The following is a 14,992-nucleotide window of genomic DNA, read 5'->3' as shown; positions in this document are numbered from 1 at the left end:
AAATGAAGCAAAGTGCTGGAAATGCTGTCACTGTGTCAGACAGCATCAACAGATGAAGGACAGTGCTGGAACTGCTGTCAGACAGCATCAACAGATGAAGCATAGTGCTAGAACTGCTGTTAGACAGCATCAACAGATGACACACAGTGCTGGAACTGCTGTCAGACAGCATCCACAGATGAAGCACAGTGCTGGAACTGCTGTCAGACAGCATCAACAGATGAAGCAAAGTGCTGGAAATGCTGTCACTGTGTCAGACAGCATCAACAGATGAAGGAGCACTGTCTTTCTTTCATCAAAGCCGATGTTACTTCTACTGTCCTAGGCCAACCAGGTTTGCGTGACTGGTTCCCTTCTCAACATGTCAACCTCTTCAATACCAGTTGTCTTTGTTCTTTGTCTTCGGATCCCATCAGTGACCCCCAACAACTGTGGATCAACACTGACACCATGGAACACAAGACGGACATCTTGCCCCAGGGATGTCAGACCCATACAGCTTCACCTGTCCGAGGAAAGTCTCCAGGTGACAGACAGAAAGAAAGTCTCCAGGTGACAGAAAGAAAGTCTCCAGGTGACAGACAGTAAGTCTCCAGGTGACAGAAAGAATGAAAGTCAGAAAGTCTCCAGGTGACAGAAAGAAAGAAAGTCTCCAGGTGACAGACAGAAAGAAAGTCTCCAGGTGACAGAAGGAAAGACAGTCTCCAGTTGACAGAAAGAAAGACAGTCTCCAGGTGACAGACAGAAAGAAAGTCTCCAGGTGACAGACAGAAAGTCTCCAGGTGACAGACAGAAAGACAGTCTCCAGGTGGCAGAAAGAAAGAAAGTATCCAGGTGACAGACAGAAAGAAAGTCTCCAGGTGACAGAAAGAAAGTCTCCAGGTGACAGAAAGAAGGAAAGTCTCCAGGTGACAGACAGAAAGAAAGACAGTCTCCAGGTGAAAGAAAGAAAGAAAGTCTCCAGGTGACAGAAAGAAAGAAAGAAAGTTTCCAGGTGTCAGAAAGAAAGTCTCCGGGTGGCAGAAAGAAAGTCTCCAGATGACAGACAGAAAGAAAGTCTCCAGGTGACAGAAAGAAAGAAAGTCTCCAGGTGACAGAAAGAAAGAAAGTCTCCAGATGACAGACAGAAAGAAAGTCTCCAGGTGACAGAAAGAAAGAAAGTCTCCAGGTGACAGAAAGAAAGTCTCCAGGTGACAGAAAGAAAGTCTTGAGGTGACAAACAGAAAGAAAGAAAGTCTTGAGGTGACAAACAGAAAGAAAGAAAGTTTCCAGGTGTCAGAAAGTCAGAAAGAAAGTCTCCAGGTGACAGAAAGAAAGTCTTGAGGTGACAAACAGAAAGAAAGAAAGTCCTGAGGTGACAAACAGAAAGAAAGAAAGTCTTGAGGTGACAAACAGAAAGTCAGAAAGTCTCCAGGTGGCAGAAAGAAAGAAAGTTTCCAGGTGCCAGAAAGAAAGAAAGTCTCCAGGTGACAGAAAGAAAGTATCCAGGTGCCAGAAAGAAAGAAAGTCTCCAGGTGACAGAAAGAAAGAAAGAAAGTCTCCAGGTGACAGAAAAAAAACGAAAGTTTCCAGGTGTCAGAAAGTCAGAAAGTCTCCAGGTGGCAGAAAGAAAGTCTCCAGATGACAGAAAGAAAGTCTCCAGGTGACAGAAAGAAAGAAAGTCTCCAGATGACAGAAAGAAAGAAAGTCTCCAGGTGACAGAAAGAAAGAAAGAAAGTCTCCAGGTGACAGAAAGAAAGAAAGAAAGTCTCCAGGTGACAGAAAGAAAGAAAGTATCCAGGTGACAGAACGAAAGTCTCCAGGTGACAGAAAGAAAGAAAGTCTCCAGGTGACAGAGAGAAAGTCTTCAGGTGACAGAATGAAAGTCTCCAGGTGACAGAAAGAAAGAAAGTCTCCAGGTGACAGAGAGAAAGTCTTCAGGTGACAGAATGAAAGTCTCCAGGTGACAGAAAGAAAGAAAGTCTCCAGGTGACAGAAAGAAAGAAAGTCTCCAGGTGACAGAGAGAAAGTCTTCAGGTGACAGAATGAAAGTCTCCAGGTGACAGAAAGAAAGAAAGTCTCCAGGTGACAGAGAGAAAGTCTTCAGGTGACAGAATGAAAGTCTCCAGGTGACAGAAAGAATGAAAGTCTCCAGGTGAAAGAAGGAAAGTCTCCAGGTGACGAAAGACAGTCTCCAGGTGACAGAATGAAAGTCTCCAGGTGATGAAAGAAAGTCTTCAGGTGACAGAAAGAAAGTCCTCAGGTGACAGAAAGAAAGTCTCCAGGTGACGAAAGAAAGTCTCCAGGTGACGAAAGAAAGTCTCCAGGTGACGAAAGAGAATGAAAGTCTCCAGGTGACGAAAGAAAGTCTCCAGGTGATGAAAGAAAGTCTTCAGGTGACAGAAAGAAAGTCTCCAGGTGACGAAAGAAAGTCTCCAGGTGACGAAAGAGAATGAAAGTCTCCAGGTGACGAAAGAAAGTCTCCAGGTGATGAAAGAAAGTCTCCAGGTGATGAAAGAAAGTCTTCAGGTGACAGAAGGAAAGTCTCCAGGTGACAGAATGAAAGTCTCCAGATGACGAAAGAAAGTCTTCAGGTGACAGAAAGACAGTCTTCAGGTGACAGAAGGAAAGTCCTCAGGTGACAGAAAGAAAGTCTCCAGGTGACAGAAAGAAAGTCCTCAGGTGACAGAAAGAAAGTCTCCAGGTGACAGAAAGAAAGTCTCCAGGTGACAGAAGGAAAGTCTCCACATGACAGAAAGAAAGTCTCCAGGTGACAGAAGGAAAGTCTCCGGCTCCAAGTGACAGCAAGCTCACACAGCCATAAAGACAGGGGTTTGTGGGGAACAGAGCTTTTAATAAATCATATCATTTCAATTTCAGTTACATCAGAAATCCTGCAGCCATCTGTCAAGCCCCAACAAATTCAACTGTCAAAAATCAGTCAGAAATCACTGTTCATAAAGCCCCTGTAGTGTTTGCCAGTGTTGAGTAAACTAGACACAACAACTACAACAAAAACAACAAAAGCCCAGCACGCTCTTCCCCTGAATAACATGGCCAGATGTGTAAACAGTGCACAGAAAGAAAGCTCACAGTCCTCTCCATAAAAGCCCACTCATGTAAGTGAATGCACACTGCAGCACGGACAGCCCACAAATGCAGTGCAGTGACCCATGTACACTGTAAGATGTGTGCTGTTTGTGGTCCTACCTGGTACAGTGTGTTGACCTCCATCTGCTCACGTGACATCACAATACCATAGCTGGGTGTAGTCACTCGATCTGCAGTCTGGTCATTGTTGGAGAGGACAACATTTTTACCATGGTTGCCATGGAAATTCCATGTTGTGACCTGTAACATAATTCATTTTCCATTAAAAAACTGGATTATCTATTAACTTTTATTACCATGGTATCTATCTTCTGTACGGTATGGTATGGTATGGTATGGTATGGTTTGTGGTGTGATTTGGCATGGTATGGTAAGGTATGGTATGATATAGTGTAAAATATGTTTGTGGTTTACTACTATTACTTTACATATGTGACCAAGCGCGCTATGCTTGCTCCAACACTATTCACGCACAAGCCACAGCAGACGACAGTTTTCCCTCATAACCCGCGCACAGAATGTGTGACGTCACTCCGCTTACATCATTTTGTCCTCCTCGCCAGGCCACCTGCTGACGGCTTGACCAGTGTCGCGTTGTGGTACGTCATTGGCTGAGAGCAAACTTGTGTTTCTGTTCCACCGTAATTAATTAATAACTCTCTTGTCAGATCAGTAAACTACTAGTATTATATACTGGCAGAATCGTCTTAATTCCATCTTTAAATCTATTCCATTTATGTTCGCCTACGTGAAACTGATTTAACGCAGTTTGTAATTTTCAGCGACGAGCTCGTTAAAACTGACCCTGTTCAGGTGACTTAAATTAAGATTATAAATTCATCTTAAATAATCAACACTTCATTTTACACTCATTATAAAGTAGGCGTTGAGCTCTTTCTTTTGCAACTTATCCGATGCAAATCGGTTCAGTAATCATCTAGAAATCTGTCACTGAACACCTTGTAACAAACACAATTGTCATCGGATTCTCCGTGATTAGTGACGATCTGCTTGCAAGCACACGTGACGCACTTTGCGGTCCGCTAAACTTGCATAAATTGGCACAGTGAATGATGAGTGGTCATTTCATACCTGGTCAGTCATCTGACCAGAGCCTGCTCTCTCTCTCTTGCTGTGTCGCGGGCAGTGTGTCGTGTGTGTCCCCACAACAGCTGACACCTCGCTACGTATCGCTGTAAGTACTAGTGTGTAGAATGTGTTGATTTGTAAATTGTATTATTTGACACAGTACTTGTGTTCATATGAGTATGTTCAGTTATTGCTTTGTTCAGTTATTGCTTTGACATGTTAGTCACAGCTCGGCTATGATTGATCTAGAAAATTGCCATGTCGTCATATGCTCGTAGCAGTATTCCATTTGATTCTTAACGTCACAGTCAGTGACGTCTCTCGACACAGATAGTTTGTTCCAGAATGTTCTAGTGAGTGTGTAAAGTTCATTCACCACTTAATGGTTAAGCCATGGTGGTTCTTCACTTACTATCTGGTCTATCAGTTTGCCAATATTATATCTAATCCACTGATTCATTTGAGTCACTTTGACACAGTATAAGCTTTATCTAATCTATACTGTCAGTGTACTTTCACCAAGTCAGCATCACTTCAATCACTTTAATTGAGCTATTTAAATGTATTAGAAATGTCATTTGATGTCAGCATTTGGTCTTCACACATATGCATTATGTTGTTGCGTATCCCAAACCCGAGTGATAGTCTTTCCATGTAGTATGTATACATGTGCTTTACTGTTCACTTGTGTTGACATGTTGTACTAATGACATTTGTTTATGTCATTCCAGGCACTGTCTTCTTCTCTTAGTTCTTAGTTCTTCTCTTAGCATTGTCTTCTCATTATTTCTTCTTCTTAGTCTTCTTCTTTTAGAATATTGTAAATAAAACAATAGAAAAACCCATTTGTGACTGGCCTCTATATGTTCCTGGCCTGTGCGTGGGATCTTGTCTATCCTTTAATTCATTCAATCATATTTAGTTAAGTCTTTTGTGCCGTACCCCCTTCAGTAACCACTCGGTACACAGCTACACATACATACTGGTAAAAAATCTATCATATTTTCTTTCATTCTCTTTTCTTTCAATCAATTGTGATGGTGCCTCTTCAATAAATGTAATGTTTTAGATTATGTTGTAATTATGCAGGGGTGAGAGAAAAAGAGAAAGAGAGAGAGAGTGTGTGTGTGTGTGCAAGTGCGCACACTTGTGTGTGTGTGTGTGTGAGTGAACTTTTACAAAATGTTAGTGCTGACAGATTTTCTTTTAATAAATGTAATGTTCTAGATTATGTTGTAATTATGCATGGGTGATAGAAAGAGAGAGAGAGAGAGAGTGCACGCATGCACACTTGTGTGCGTGAATGAACTTTTAGGTGAAATGTTTATATATTTAAAACTGAATTTTTCATGAATGTGTAAAATGTGTGATGCTTCATATGTAGTTGGCTGTAAGTGTTATTGCAGCAGAGGTGATGCTTTCAATGTGTTTGGTTATAACTGCAGCAGAGGTGATGCTTTCAATGTATCTGGTTATAACTGCAGCAGAGGTGATGCTTTCAATGTGTTTGGTTATAACTGCAGTAGAGGTGATGCTTTAGATGTGTTTGGTTATAACTGCAGCAGAGGTGATGCTTTAGATGTGTTTGGTTATAACTGCAGCAGAGGTGATGCTTTAGATGTGTTTGGTTATAACTGCAGCAGAGGTGATGCTTTCAATGTGTTTGGTTATAACTGCAGCAGAGGTGATGCTTTCAATGTATCTGGTTATAACTGCAGCAGAGGTGATGCTTTAGATGTGTTTGGTTATAACTGCAGCAGAGGTGATGCTTTAGATGTGTTTGGTTATAACTGCAGCAGAGGTAATGCTTTAGATGTGTTTGGTTATAACTGCAGTACAGGTAATGCTTTAGATGTGTTTGGTTATAACTGCAGTACAGGTAATGCTTTAGATGTGTTTGGTTATAACTCCAGTACAGGTAATGCTTTAGATGTGTTTGGTTATAACTGCAGCACAGGTGACCAAAGACAATTTTCTTGTTTAACACTGGACACTGAAGACATTATCTAACTTCTTGTTGAATGGAATGTTTAAGCATGGTATGGTATAGTATGATATTACTACTACAGTATTTGTATTGGTATGGTATGGTACGATATGGTAAGGTATGATATGGTATGGTATAGTATGGTATAGTATAGTATGGCATGCTATGCTATGCTATGCTATGCTGTGCTATGCTTTTGTAAGCTATTGTAGGATATGGTATAAATTACACATACAGCATGGTACGGTCATAGTATGGTAGGGCATGACATGTTATGGCTCATAGATTTCAGTTTCTTCAATGCATCCAGCACTAACACTGCATTCACACACGAAGAAAGACACATGTTATAATTGACATGTCATTTGTTGAACAGCCCATCGTCAACCTTCAGCACAGTGGCAGGGGGCTGACCACTGGAGGACACCACAGCTGAAGCAGAAAATGAAAACAACTGGAGACTGGAAACGGCAAGCCTTGAAGCTCAAGTACTTCTGTCCGTGTCCCTGACTGGCTGCACAATAGTCATGGACAAAGCCAGTCGCTTCATGCTTAAAGTGAACTTCCCAGTCTCCTGTGAGGAACGTCAGACATTCATGCATTGTGAGACGTGCACACCCACTCCCCACCACCCCTCACCACAAAAGGTCAAGACAGACTGACGTTTGGCAGTTACTGGACTGATGAAGCAGAAGGAACTTCAGGTAACAGTGATTATAAATTGTACAGTAGCAAATAACTCAGATAAAATCATACACTTGCCAATAGCTATGAGGAATTATCAGTAGCAAACAACTATTATAAATCATATAGTTGCTAATAGCTATGATAAATTATACAGTAACAAATAACTATGATAAATAAATTATATAGATCGATGCTAACAGTATGATGAATCATACAGTAGCAAATAACTATGATAAACTGCACAGTAGAAAATAACTATGATAAATCATTTAGTTGCTAATAGCTGTGATGAATTATACCATAGCAAATAAGATAAATTGTACAGTAGCAAATAACTATGGTAAATCATACAGTTGCTAATAGATATGATGAATTATACAGTAGCAAATAATTATATGTTGTTATACACTAGCAAATAACTAAGATAAATCATTCAGCAGTGAATGGCTGTGATAATTTGTTCAGCTGCAAATAACTATGATAAATTATGCAGAGGCAAATAGCTGTGATAAATTGTTGAGTAGCAAATAACTATGATAATCCATACAGCAGCTAATAGCTGTGAAAAATCATACAGTAGCAAATAACCAGGATACATCATACAATACCAAATAACTATGACAAATTATACAATAACAAAGAACTAGAATAACTTATTCAGCAGCAAATAACTATGATAAATAATACAGGAGCAACCAACTATCTTAAATTATACAGCAACAAGGAACTAAAACAAATCATTCAGTAGCAAATAGCTATGATAATTCTTTCAACTTCAAATAACAATGATTTATCATAATCCTACATTAACAAATAACTATGAATAGCAAATTACTATGATAAATCATACACATACTTTTAACAAATCAGGAAGATAAATCCTACAGTAAGAAATTACTGTGATTAATAACTATGTTATAGAAGAAACATCTATTTCAAAATACAAAATAAAACAAAAGATAAGAAAAAATAAAACAAGCCCAGTCCAATCTGTGAAAAAGTAGGAAATTAGAGAGGCAAAAACTAAGTCTCACCTTTGGTTGGGCCTTGACATCAGCAGGCTGGGCCTTGACATCAGCAGGGATGCACTGGATTTCAGCAACTTCTCTCAGCTTTGCCTCTACTTCAGACACCACATCTGAGCTGATCTCCATCTTCACGGCAGAAACCACCTTGAAGTCTGCAGGCAAGGTGGCGCTGAGGTCCATGTCGTCCACACGGGACTTCATCACGGCCGTCATGGTCCTGACCTCGTTGTGTGTCTTGATTTCTTGGATCCGCTCTGCCACAATGCTGTGGCTCGTCACCTTGCCTTTCTGCTGGAGCAGGTAGGTCTTTCCGTCCTTTACCGCGTCCTTCACCTCGGCACCGGCCCTGTGAACCAGCTCCTTCAGATGGCGCCGACACTCCTTGACAGCCGACTCCAGCTTGTCACAAACAGCGTCAATCTCTGCCATCAAGGTCTGTATCTTCTTCTCCGTCTCTTGCAGGTGCTGGTCCAGCTGCTCAATGCTGTGGTTCATCAGGACCTGTCCTTCCTTCAGCTTCTTCACCAGCTCTGCCAGCACGGCGTGTGCCTCAGACACCTTCTCCTCCAATTCCTTCACTTCCTGGCACTGTCGGTGACGGGTCACGGCACAGGTGTGGCAAATCAACTCCTCATGGGTTGGGCAGTACAGGGTACACACCTCATTGGCATGGTACGCACAGGTGGGCGGGCCGTGGTTTGCAGACAGTTTTTCTGGCGTCAGGTTGGACAACTCTTCAACCACGTGATTTTTGCTGGAGGAAAATTTTATGTGCATCTTTGCACAGGATTTGCAAATCATGTCTCTGCAGTTGAGGCAGAGACTTGTGGCGACAACCTCTTCACAGGAACAGCACTGGTGTTGCTTGTGCAGCAGCTGCTCAGCCTCCACCAAGCGGACCATTGACAGGTCGGTAGGTAACATGTCTGCGATCTCATTTAAATTTCCTTCACTGTCAGCATCCACGATACGGTGTCTGCAGAGTGGGCAGCTGGCGTTCTTGTTTGACTCCATCCACGATAGCAGACAGTCACGACACAACAGATGACCACATGGTAGCAGCTTAGGGTCATGAAAGAAGTTATGACACACGCTGCATGTCAGTGTGTCGGTGGAGTCAGCTGCTACTGCAGAGGCCATAATTAGATGCTGAGGTGGGAGTATGTAGACACCCCTTCAGTAATCTGGTCAACACAGGAAAAATAAAGAAGAAATATTCAGTATCAATTAAGTTGACAAATAAACAGAGACTGGCTGAACATATAAAAAATAAGAAGAAATGGAGAAAAGAAAAACAAGAGGCAAAGCCTTCAAGACTCACTTGTGCTTCGTGCTTTATCCAGTAAAGGAATCATGAGAAAAAAAAAGGAAGAGATTAAAAAAATCATTGAAAAGTGTTCTGTATAAAATAAGCTTGGAAGAAAAAAATGAATAAAAACAACAACAACAACAACAACACACACACACACAAAACGCAATCGAGAGGGATCGAACCATACATGTTCAGTTCCGAAGCAAGCAGATTGATCCCCACTGCTGCAGCGCATCTGACGTCATTTGACTGAATTTAATAGTGTTATAGTGTGTCAGGCACCTATGGTGGAAGTGTGGGATTTTCTCAGACACACTGCTCACTGATGGACCCCTTCTTCCTACCTCCCTATTCTTCTCCCCCCACCCCACCCCCACCCCAACACACACATTCCATGGCATCTATCCCCACCAACACCCCTCCCCATACTCTCTTTCCCTTCCCCCCTGTCCTTGGCAAGTGGGGTTTCTTTCTTTTCCTTGCTTGGTGCAGGCCAGGAGAGCCGGACAGTCAAGACAGTACCATGGGGGCTGTGAGTGTCAAACTAGCATATATTTTTCGGACATAGTTGAATGCTTGATTTATGGTACATTTGGATTCTGTGACTGACACACTGGCTCAGTGGGACTGTGTTCTGCTACATGAATATAAAGTGAAGCCTGAAACATTTGGGGTTGTGAGTAATGCTTGTACTGGTAATCTGCTTTGCTGACAATTTACTTTATGGTTTTGGTGAAACAGTTTGGAGTTTGTAGAATTGTGATGTTGTGTCACAAGAGTGTTGAGAAATCCTTTATAGCTGATATGGTATTTCACAGTTAATGTAACTGGAATGTGTTGGTGCAGATAGCATGACTTGTGAGAGAGCATAGCCAGCATGTGTATGGCTTAACTGTACTTGAGGCTAGTGACTGAGGGAAAAGTGGTTAAAATACACAATGTAGCCAATACATGACTAAATGGAGTACGGGTTTAGGGTATCTGGGTATCCAAATATAATATGGGGAACATGTGTGACTTGGTAGTTGTGATTACCATGTGCTGTAGTCATGTGTTATATGCCAGTGGGGTAACACATAGCTGTATGTGTTCAATAAGATTTGAGACCACTGAGAGGCAGTCCTATGTTGGTGCACACAGGTTGCTATATATTTACCAAATTACTTGGTAACTATATGATTCCCATGTAAAAATTTTACCAATGAGATACTTTGCAGAGACAAAGTACAGATTTGTTCAGTCTTAATGGAAACAGCTATTACTGTATGGTGATTTAACTGGAGTTAAACACTGGGAGTTTGTAATTGTCTGCCACATACTTGGTGTGACAGCTATTATTCTATGGTGGTTTGACAGGAGTTAAACACTGGGAGTTAGTATTCGTTAGTCATATATTTGGTGCACATTAACTTATATGCCACTGTTTGTTGATGGTAAGCTATATGAAACTTGTTTTACACCTTTACATAGATCTCTTTGAGAAGAGAGTGTACGGCTAGACATTGAGTGTCAGAATGGAGAAAGGTTATCTGTGGAATTGTTTATTTGTCCAGACAACATAATGATGTTTCTGTTACATCAGTGCAATTATGTCTAGCATATGTTTTGGTATTGATTTAACCTGGGTTTTAATATTGTGTGTGTTCCAGGTGTGCTGTTTAAAGTTAGAGAAATAAACACCTCAATTCATCTTTCTAAAAGACCCTGCTGTGGTATGAGGAGAGAGTGGATTGTGCACCTATCCTCTGCCTGTTATCCTACTCTACCCCTTCTTCCTTCTTCTCCTTCCCCGTACAACCCCTACCCCCACCACCCCCTTTTAACAATAGTTAAAGCAAACTTTACGTTTTCTTCTTTATCGACAAATAGATGTGATTTTAGTGGACAAAATAACGCCGTTTAAATCTTCTCTTTTTTTTTTGGTGTATTTTATAATGTCTCAATTTGTCTTTTATTTCAGCAGTAAATGAGATATTGCCATCGCTTCAAGCCCACTGCAACACATGGTACAACTCTAGATCTGCACTGATGAACCAGTCTACAATGGGCTGAAAAAACAACAGATTCAATTTTTCTTTTATGTTCATTCCAGTTAATTCAGTGTCCATTTTAGAATATTCATAAGCAGTAAACACGTCGATAGTGTAGTTAGTATCACTGTATATGTTCTGTCCAGAATTTGTATTTCTTTCCTTTGAATTGTGAACAACAAAAACGAGATCGTCGTCTTCGAACACAACCTACATTCTAGTAAGCCTAGCTCAGTAGGAAGCAGTTTTTATAATTTTCAATTTTGGAATGTATATCAATGAAATAAACCATTAATGATTCGGAAATACGGCTTAATTCAAAAGACTTACAACCTGTTACTGGTATGACTGTGAAGATTTTTTTTCATACTGTTTGAGCCAAATTTGGTACTGGCAGACAAAGTATTTCCAGAGAAAATGGCAATGTTAAAGTTTACCACACACACACACACACACACACACACACACACACACACATGCACACACACACACACACGCACACACACAACCGAACACCGGGTTAAAACATAGACTCACTTTGTTTACACAAGTGAGTCAAAAAAGAAAGGAAGAAAGAAAGAAAGGGGAAAAGAAAAGAAGGAAAGCAAGAAGGATATTGGACACACATCAACTGATCTTTTGCAAGCTAAATCTGGGGCTGCACATACCTTCACTGCAGCTGAGACTGAGAAAAATCTTCACCATCCTTTCTCACCAGACACTGTCACATGCTGAATTCAGAAATTTGACAAATGGACTGGTTTCAGTGTTCAGAAAAATTCACCGATTTCAAAGAAAACAAACTGGTTTAATTTCTGCATTCAGAAAAATGGACTTAGTGATAAGAAAAAATGGACTGACTAGATTAAGTTTCAGTTTGTCAAGGAGGCGTCACTGCTTTCAGACAAATCCATATATGCTACACAACATCTGCTAGGCAGATGCCTGACCAGCAGCATAACCCAACACGCTTAGTCAGGCCTTGAACGCATCCTTATATATTTGTGTACTTATCAGAGTGGATTTCTGCTACAGAATTTTGCCAAAAGACTACACTCTCATTGCCATTGGTTCTTTTTCAGAGTGCCAAGTGTGTGCTGCACATGAGACCTCAGTTTATCGTCTCATCTGACCAATTAGACACTCAGTTTGATTTCCCAGTCAAACTTGGGAGAAAGGGCAAGAGTAGGATTCGAACCCACACCCTTACAGACTCTCCATATTGGCAGCTGAGCATCTTAACCATTCTGCCACTTTCCTTCTTGACCAGAAAAATACATCATTCATTTCAGAGATCTGAAACACTGACTTACTTTATGAGAAAAAAGAAGAAAAAAGACTATATCCATGGATAAGAAAAATGAAGTCAATCCAGATATCAAAACGATCAGCATGCACATTTTCACCCACATGACACTGTCACAAATTTGTGCATGTAGTGACTTGACTATCAGAGATCAGTTAAAATATTACTATCCCAAGTTATCTGATTTCTAAACGAGGCGCCATGGCCAAATCATTAATGCCTCTGACTAATGAACAAATGTTCACTATAGTGATCTGGATTATTCTGACTTATGAACAAATGTTCATTTGTGATCTGGATTAAAGGACCAGTTTCGGCACAGTGCTGTGTCCTTGGGGAAGATACTTTCCTCACACCACCCAGGTGTTAACAGATACCCAACTTTGGATGGGGAATTCAAAGGTTAAAATGGGGGATGGAGAAGATTGCACCCCACCTACCTATGCCTAGCCCTAGACATGGTAGATATGACTGCAATGCCCTGAAAGCCATCAAGAGCAATGGAACTTTTAACTTTTAATGTATTTCTTTCAGCAAGCTGTTGCAACAACAAAAACAAAAACGAGGCAATCTTGAACACAGATCAGACAGCTCTGAATCTGGATTGAGATTCACGATGAACCATTTCATTTTCAGCCAGCACTTCTATTTACACAGGAGGAAATGCATGCAAGGCTTGCTGACAATGTTGAGAAGCTGAGCAGTAAATTACAAGTTTCCTGTTTTGCATCATTCCATCAGTCTGGTCTATTGGTGTTTGCTTTATTGTTTTTTACTCTCTCTCTCTCTCTCTTTATTATTTATTACTAAAAAAAACTTTTTAAAAGGTGGGTGGGGTTATGCTAATTACAAGACGGTGTCAGTAACTCAATTAAACTGGTTCCTGTCAGTATGATTCAGTGTGATGCTTTATTTAAGGAGTTCAGTATCATCAGATCAGAACTGGAATTTCAACAAATTCAAGACCCATCAATCACGTCTTTTAAAACTATATTTAGTAACCAAATGGATTAGTCTGACCTGTCATCTCTGAAATGACTCTAAGACAGAACAGCAGGATATGTGTGACCTTAATCAAAGTGATGTACAGATTCTGCAGGATGTCACCATGACAACAGCATTCAGGCTGCATGGGGGGGAGCACAAATAAACATGAGACTACCTGACAAGCTAATTCTCTACTCCAAAATTCATGAGTGTGGACAAAAGTATATTATTGGGTACAGCACTGTCCATGGAAGCAATTCATGAACTGGGTACAGATTCTTCTCACATAGTTTGATGCTATTTATGTTAGAAGTATCTGTAATGATGTAAATACAATTGCAAATAACCTACTCAACTCACATCTACTTTAAATTAAAGTGGAAACGTCAGAGTAAAAACACCACAGGCAAAACAAAAAAATCCTCATTCTACTACGCAAACACCTCTCTGGCTGGAACCAGGAAGTAAAGAAAAAATCATTCACTTTGCATGTTCACCCACGTCTGGAACTTTGTGCATGGGACGAACCCATCATGACAAAAACACACATACCATTGAAAAAAATATATAACAGAAAATTGTTCAGGCAATGAAAGTATGACATCTTATCTATGATCAGCAAAATAATAAACATAGTTGTTCAAGTAGAAAAGAAAAGAGAACAAAAACCGAAAGTGTGGGCAACACAACAAACCCGGAACTCACCCTGCTATTTCGATCTACATCACTCCTATCTGCGTCACATTGTGAAACACAAACATAGACTGAAAACAATAACATGAAACGGTAGTTGTTTGCGTACACACAGACTCATTTTCTGGTATTTGAAGGAACTGGGCAAATTTGGGTGACAATTTCGATCACTTTTTCGGGAAATTATCCACAAGCTCTCTCGAGTTGCCCTCGTCATAGGTCACGTGCTCGTGGTGGGTGAGTCCAGCACCAATACTGCTTGCTTTCGATACTGCCTGCTGTCGATAAAGGCTACCCAAATTTCACGTTATTTTAGGTAATACTCTTGCTGTGGTTGGAGGGTCATCTGGCTGAATGTTTGATGAAGAGGATCGTTGTTAAGGCTAAATAGTACCGGTACAATGTTTGGTCCTGGAGTTACTTCCCTTCCTGATTCTTTTTTTTTCTGTTACATTTTTTTTTTTTAATGAAAGAATCGGGGCAGCCATTGAGCTATAAATAGAGTCTATTCATAGCTCAGTTGATCACATCATCATTTCCTTTGCCTATGAGATGGGTTTTCATTTGGCCTCGTGGCCTTCATCATCCCATAATTCTCATGGGTTCGAATATTTGTTTTTTTTACGGTTTTGGACATCCAAAACTGATTTGTTGAAAGAAACGAAACTGATTGGATGGAAACCTGATATTATAAGACAAAGTGCACTTCAGTAAAGAGCAATTATTTTATATGAAAGCAAAATCTGGTACATAAAATTTGTAATATGAAAGTCAGTGTTACTT

The 14,992-nt window shown here is 40.5% G+C and overlaps 1 protein-coding gene across 3 annotated transcripts in view; it reads right to left on the bottom strand.

Moving 5' to 3' along the window:
* LOC143289848 (E3 ubiquitin-protein ligase TRIM56-like) overlaps window positions 1-14,638 on the bottom strand; it is a 24,989-nt gene extending 10,351 nt beyond the window's left edge. For 2 of the 3 annotated variants that reach the window (XM_076599037.1, XM_076599036.1), the window contains exons 1-3: window positions 14,222-14,638; window positions 7,888-9,065; window positions 3,190-3,330 (exon numbers count right to left, since the gene is read on the bottom strand). In XM_076599037.1, the coding sequence (XP_076455152.1) occupies window positions 3,190-3,330; window positions 7,888-9,021 (1,275 nt within the window). In that variant the 5' untranslated portion in view covers window positions 9,022-9,065; window positions 14,222-14,638. Of the gene's footprint in view, window positions 1-3,189; window positions 3,331-7,887; window positions 9,066-11,891; window positions 12,033-14,221 lie in introns of those variants that run through there. The other variant, XM_076599038.1, reaches the window with a different exon arrangement.
* Between the last annotated feature and the right edge of the window lie 354 nt (window positions 14,639-14,992).

The sequence above is a fragment of the Babylonia areolata genome, chromosome 14 (genome assembly GCF_041734735.1).
Source record: "Babylonia areolata isolate BAREFJ2019XMU chromosome 14, ASM4173473v1, whole genome shotgun sequence".
NCBI lineage: Eukaryota > Metazoa > Mollusca > Gastropoda > Neogastropoda > Buccinidae > Babylonia > Babylonia areolata.
This window is presented reverse-complemented; position numbering and strand designations above follow the sequence as displayed.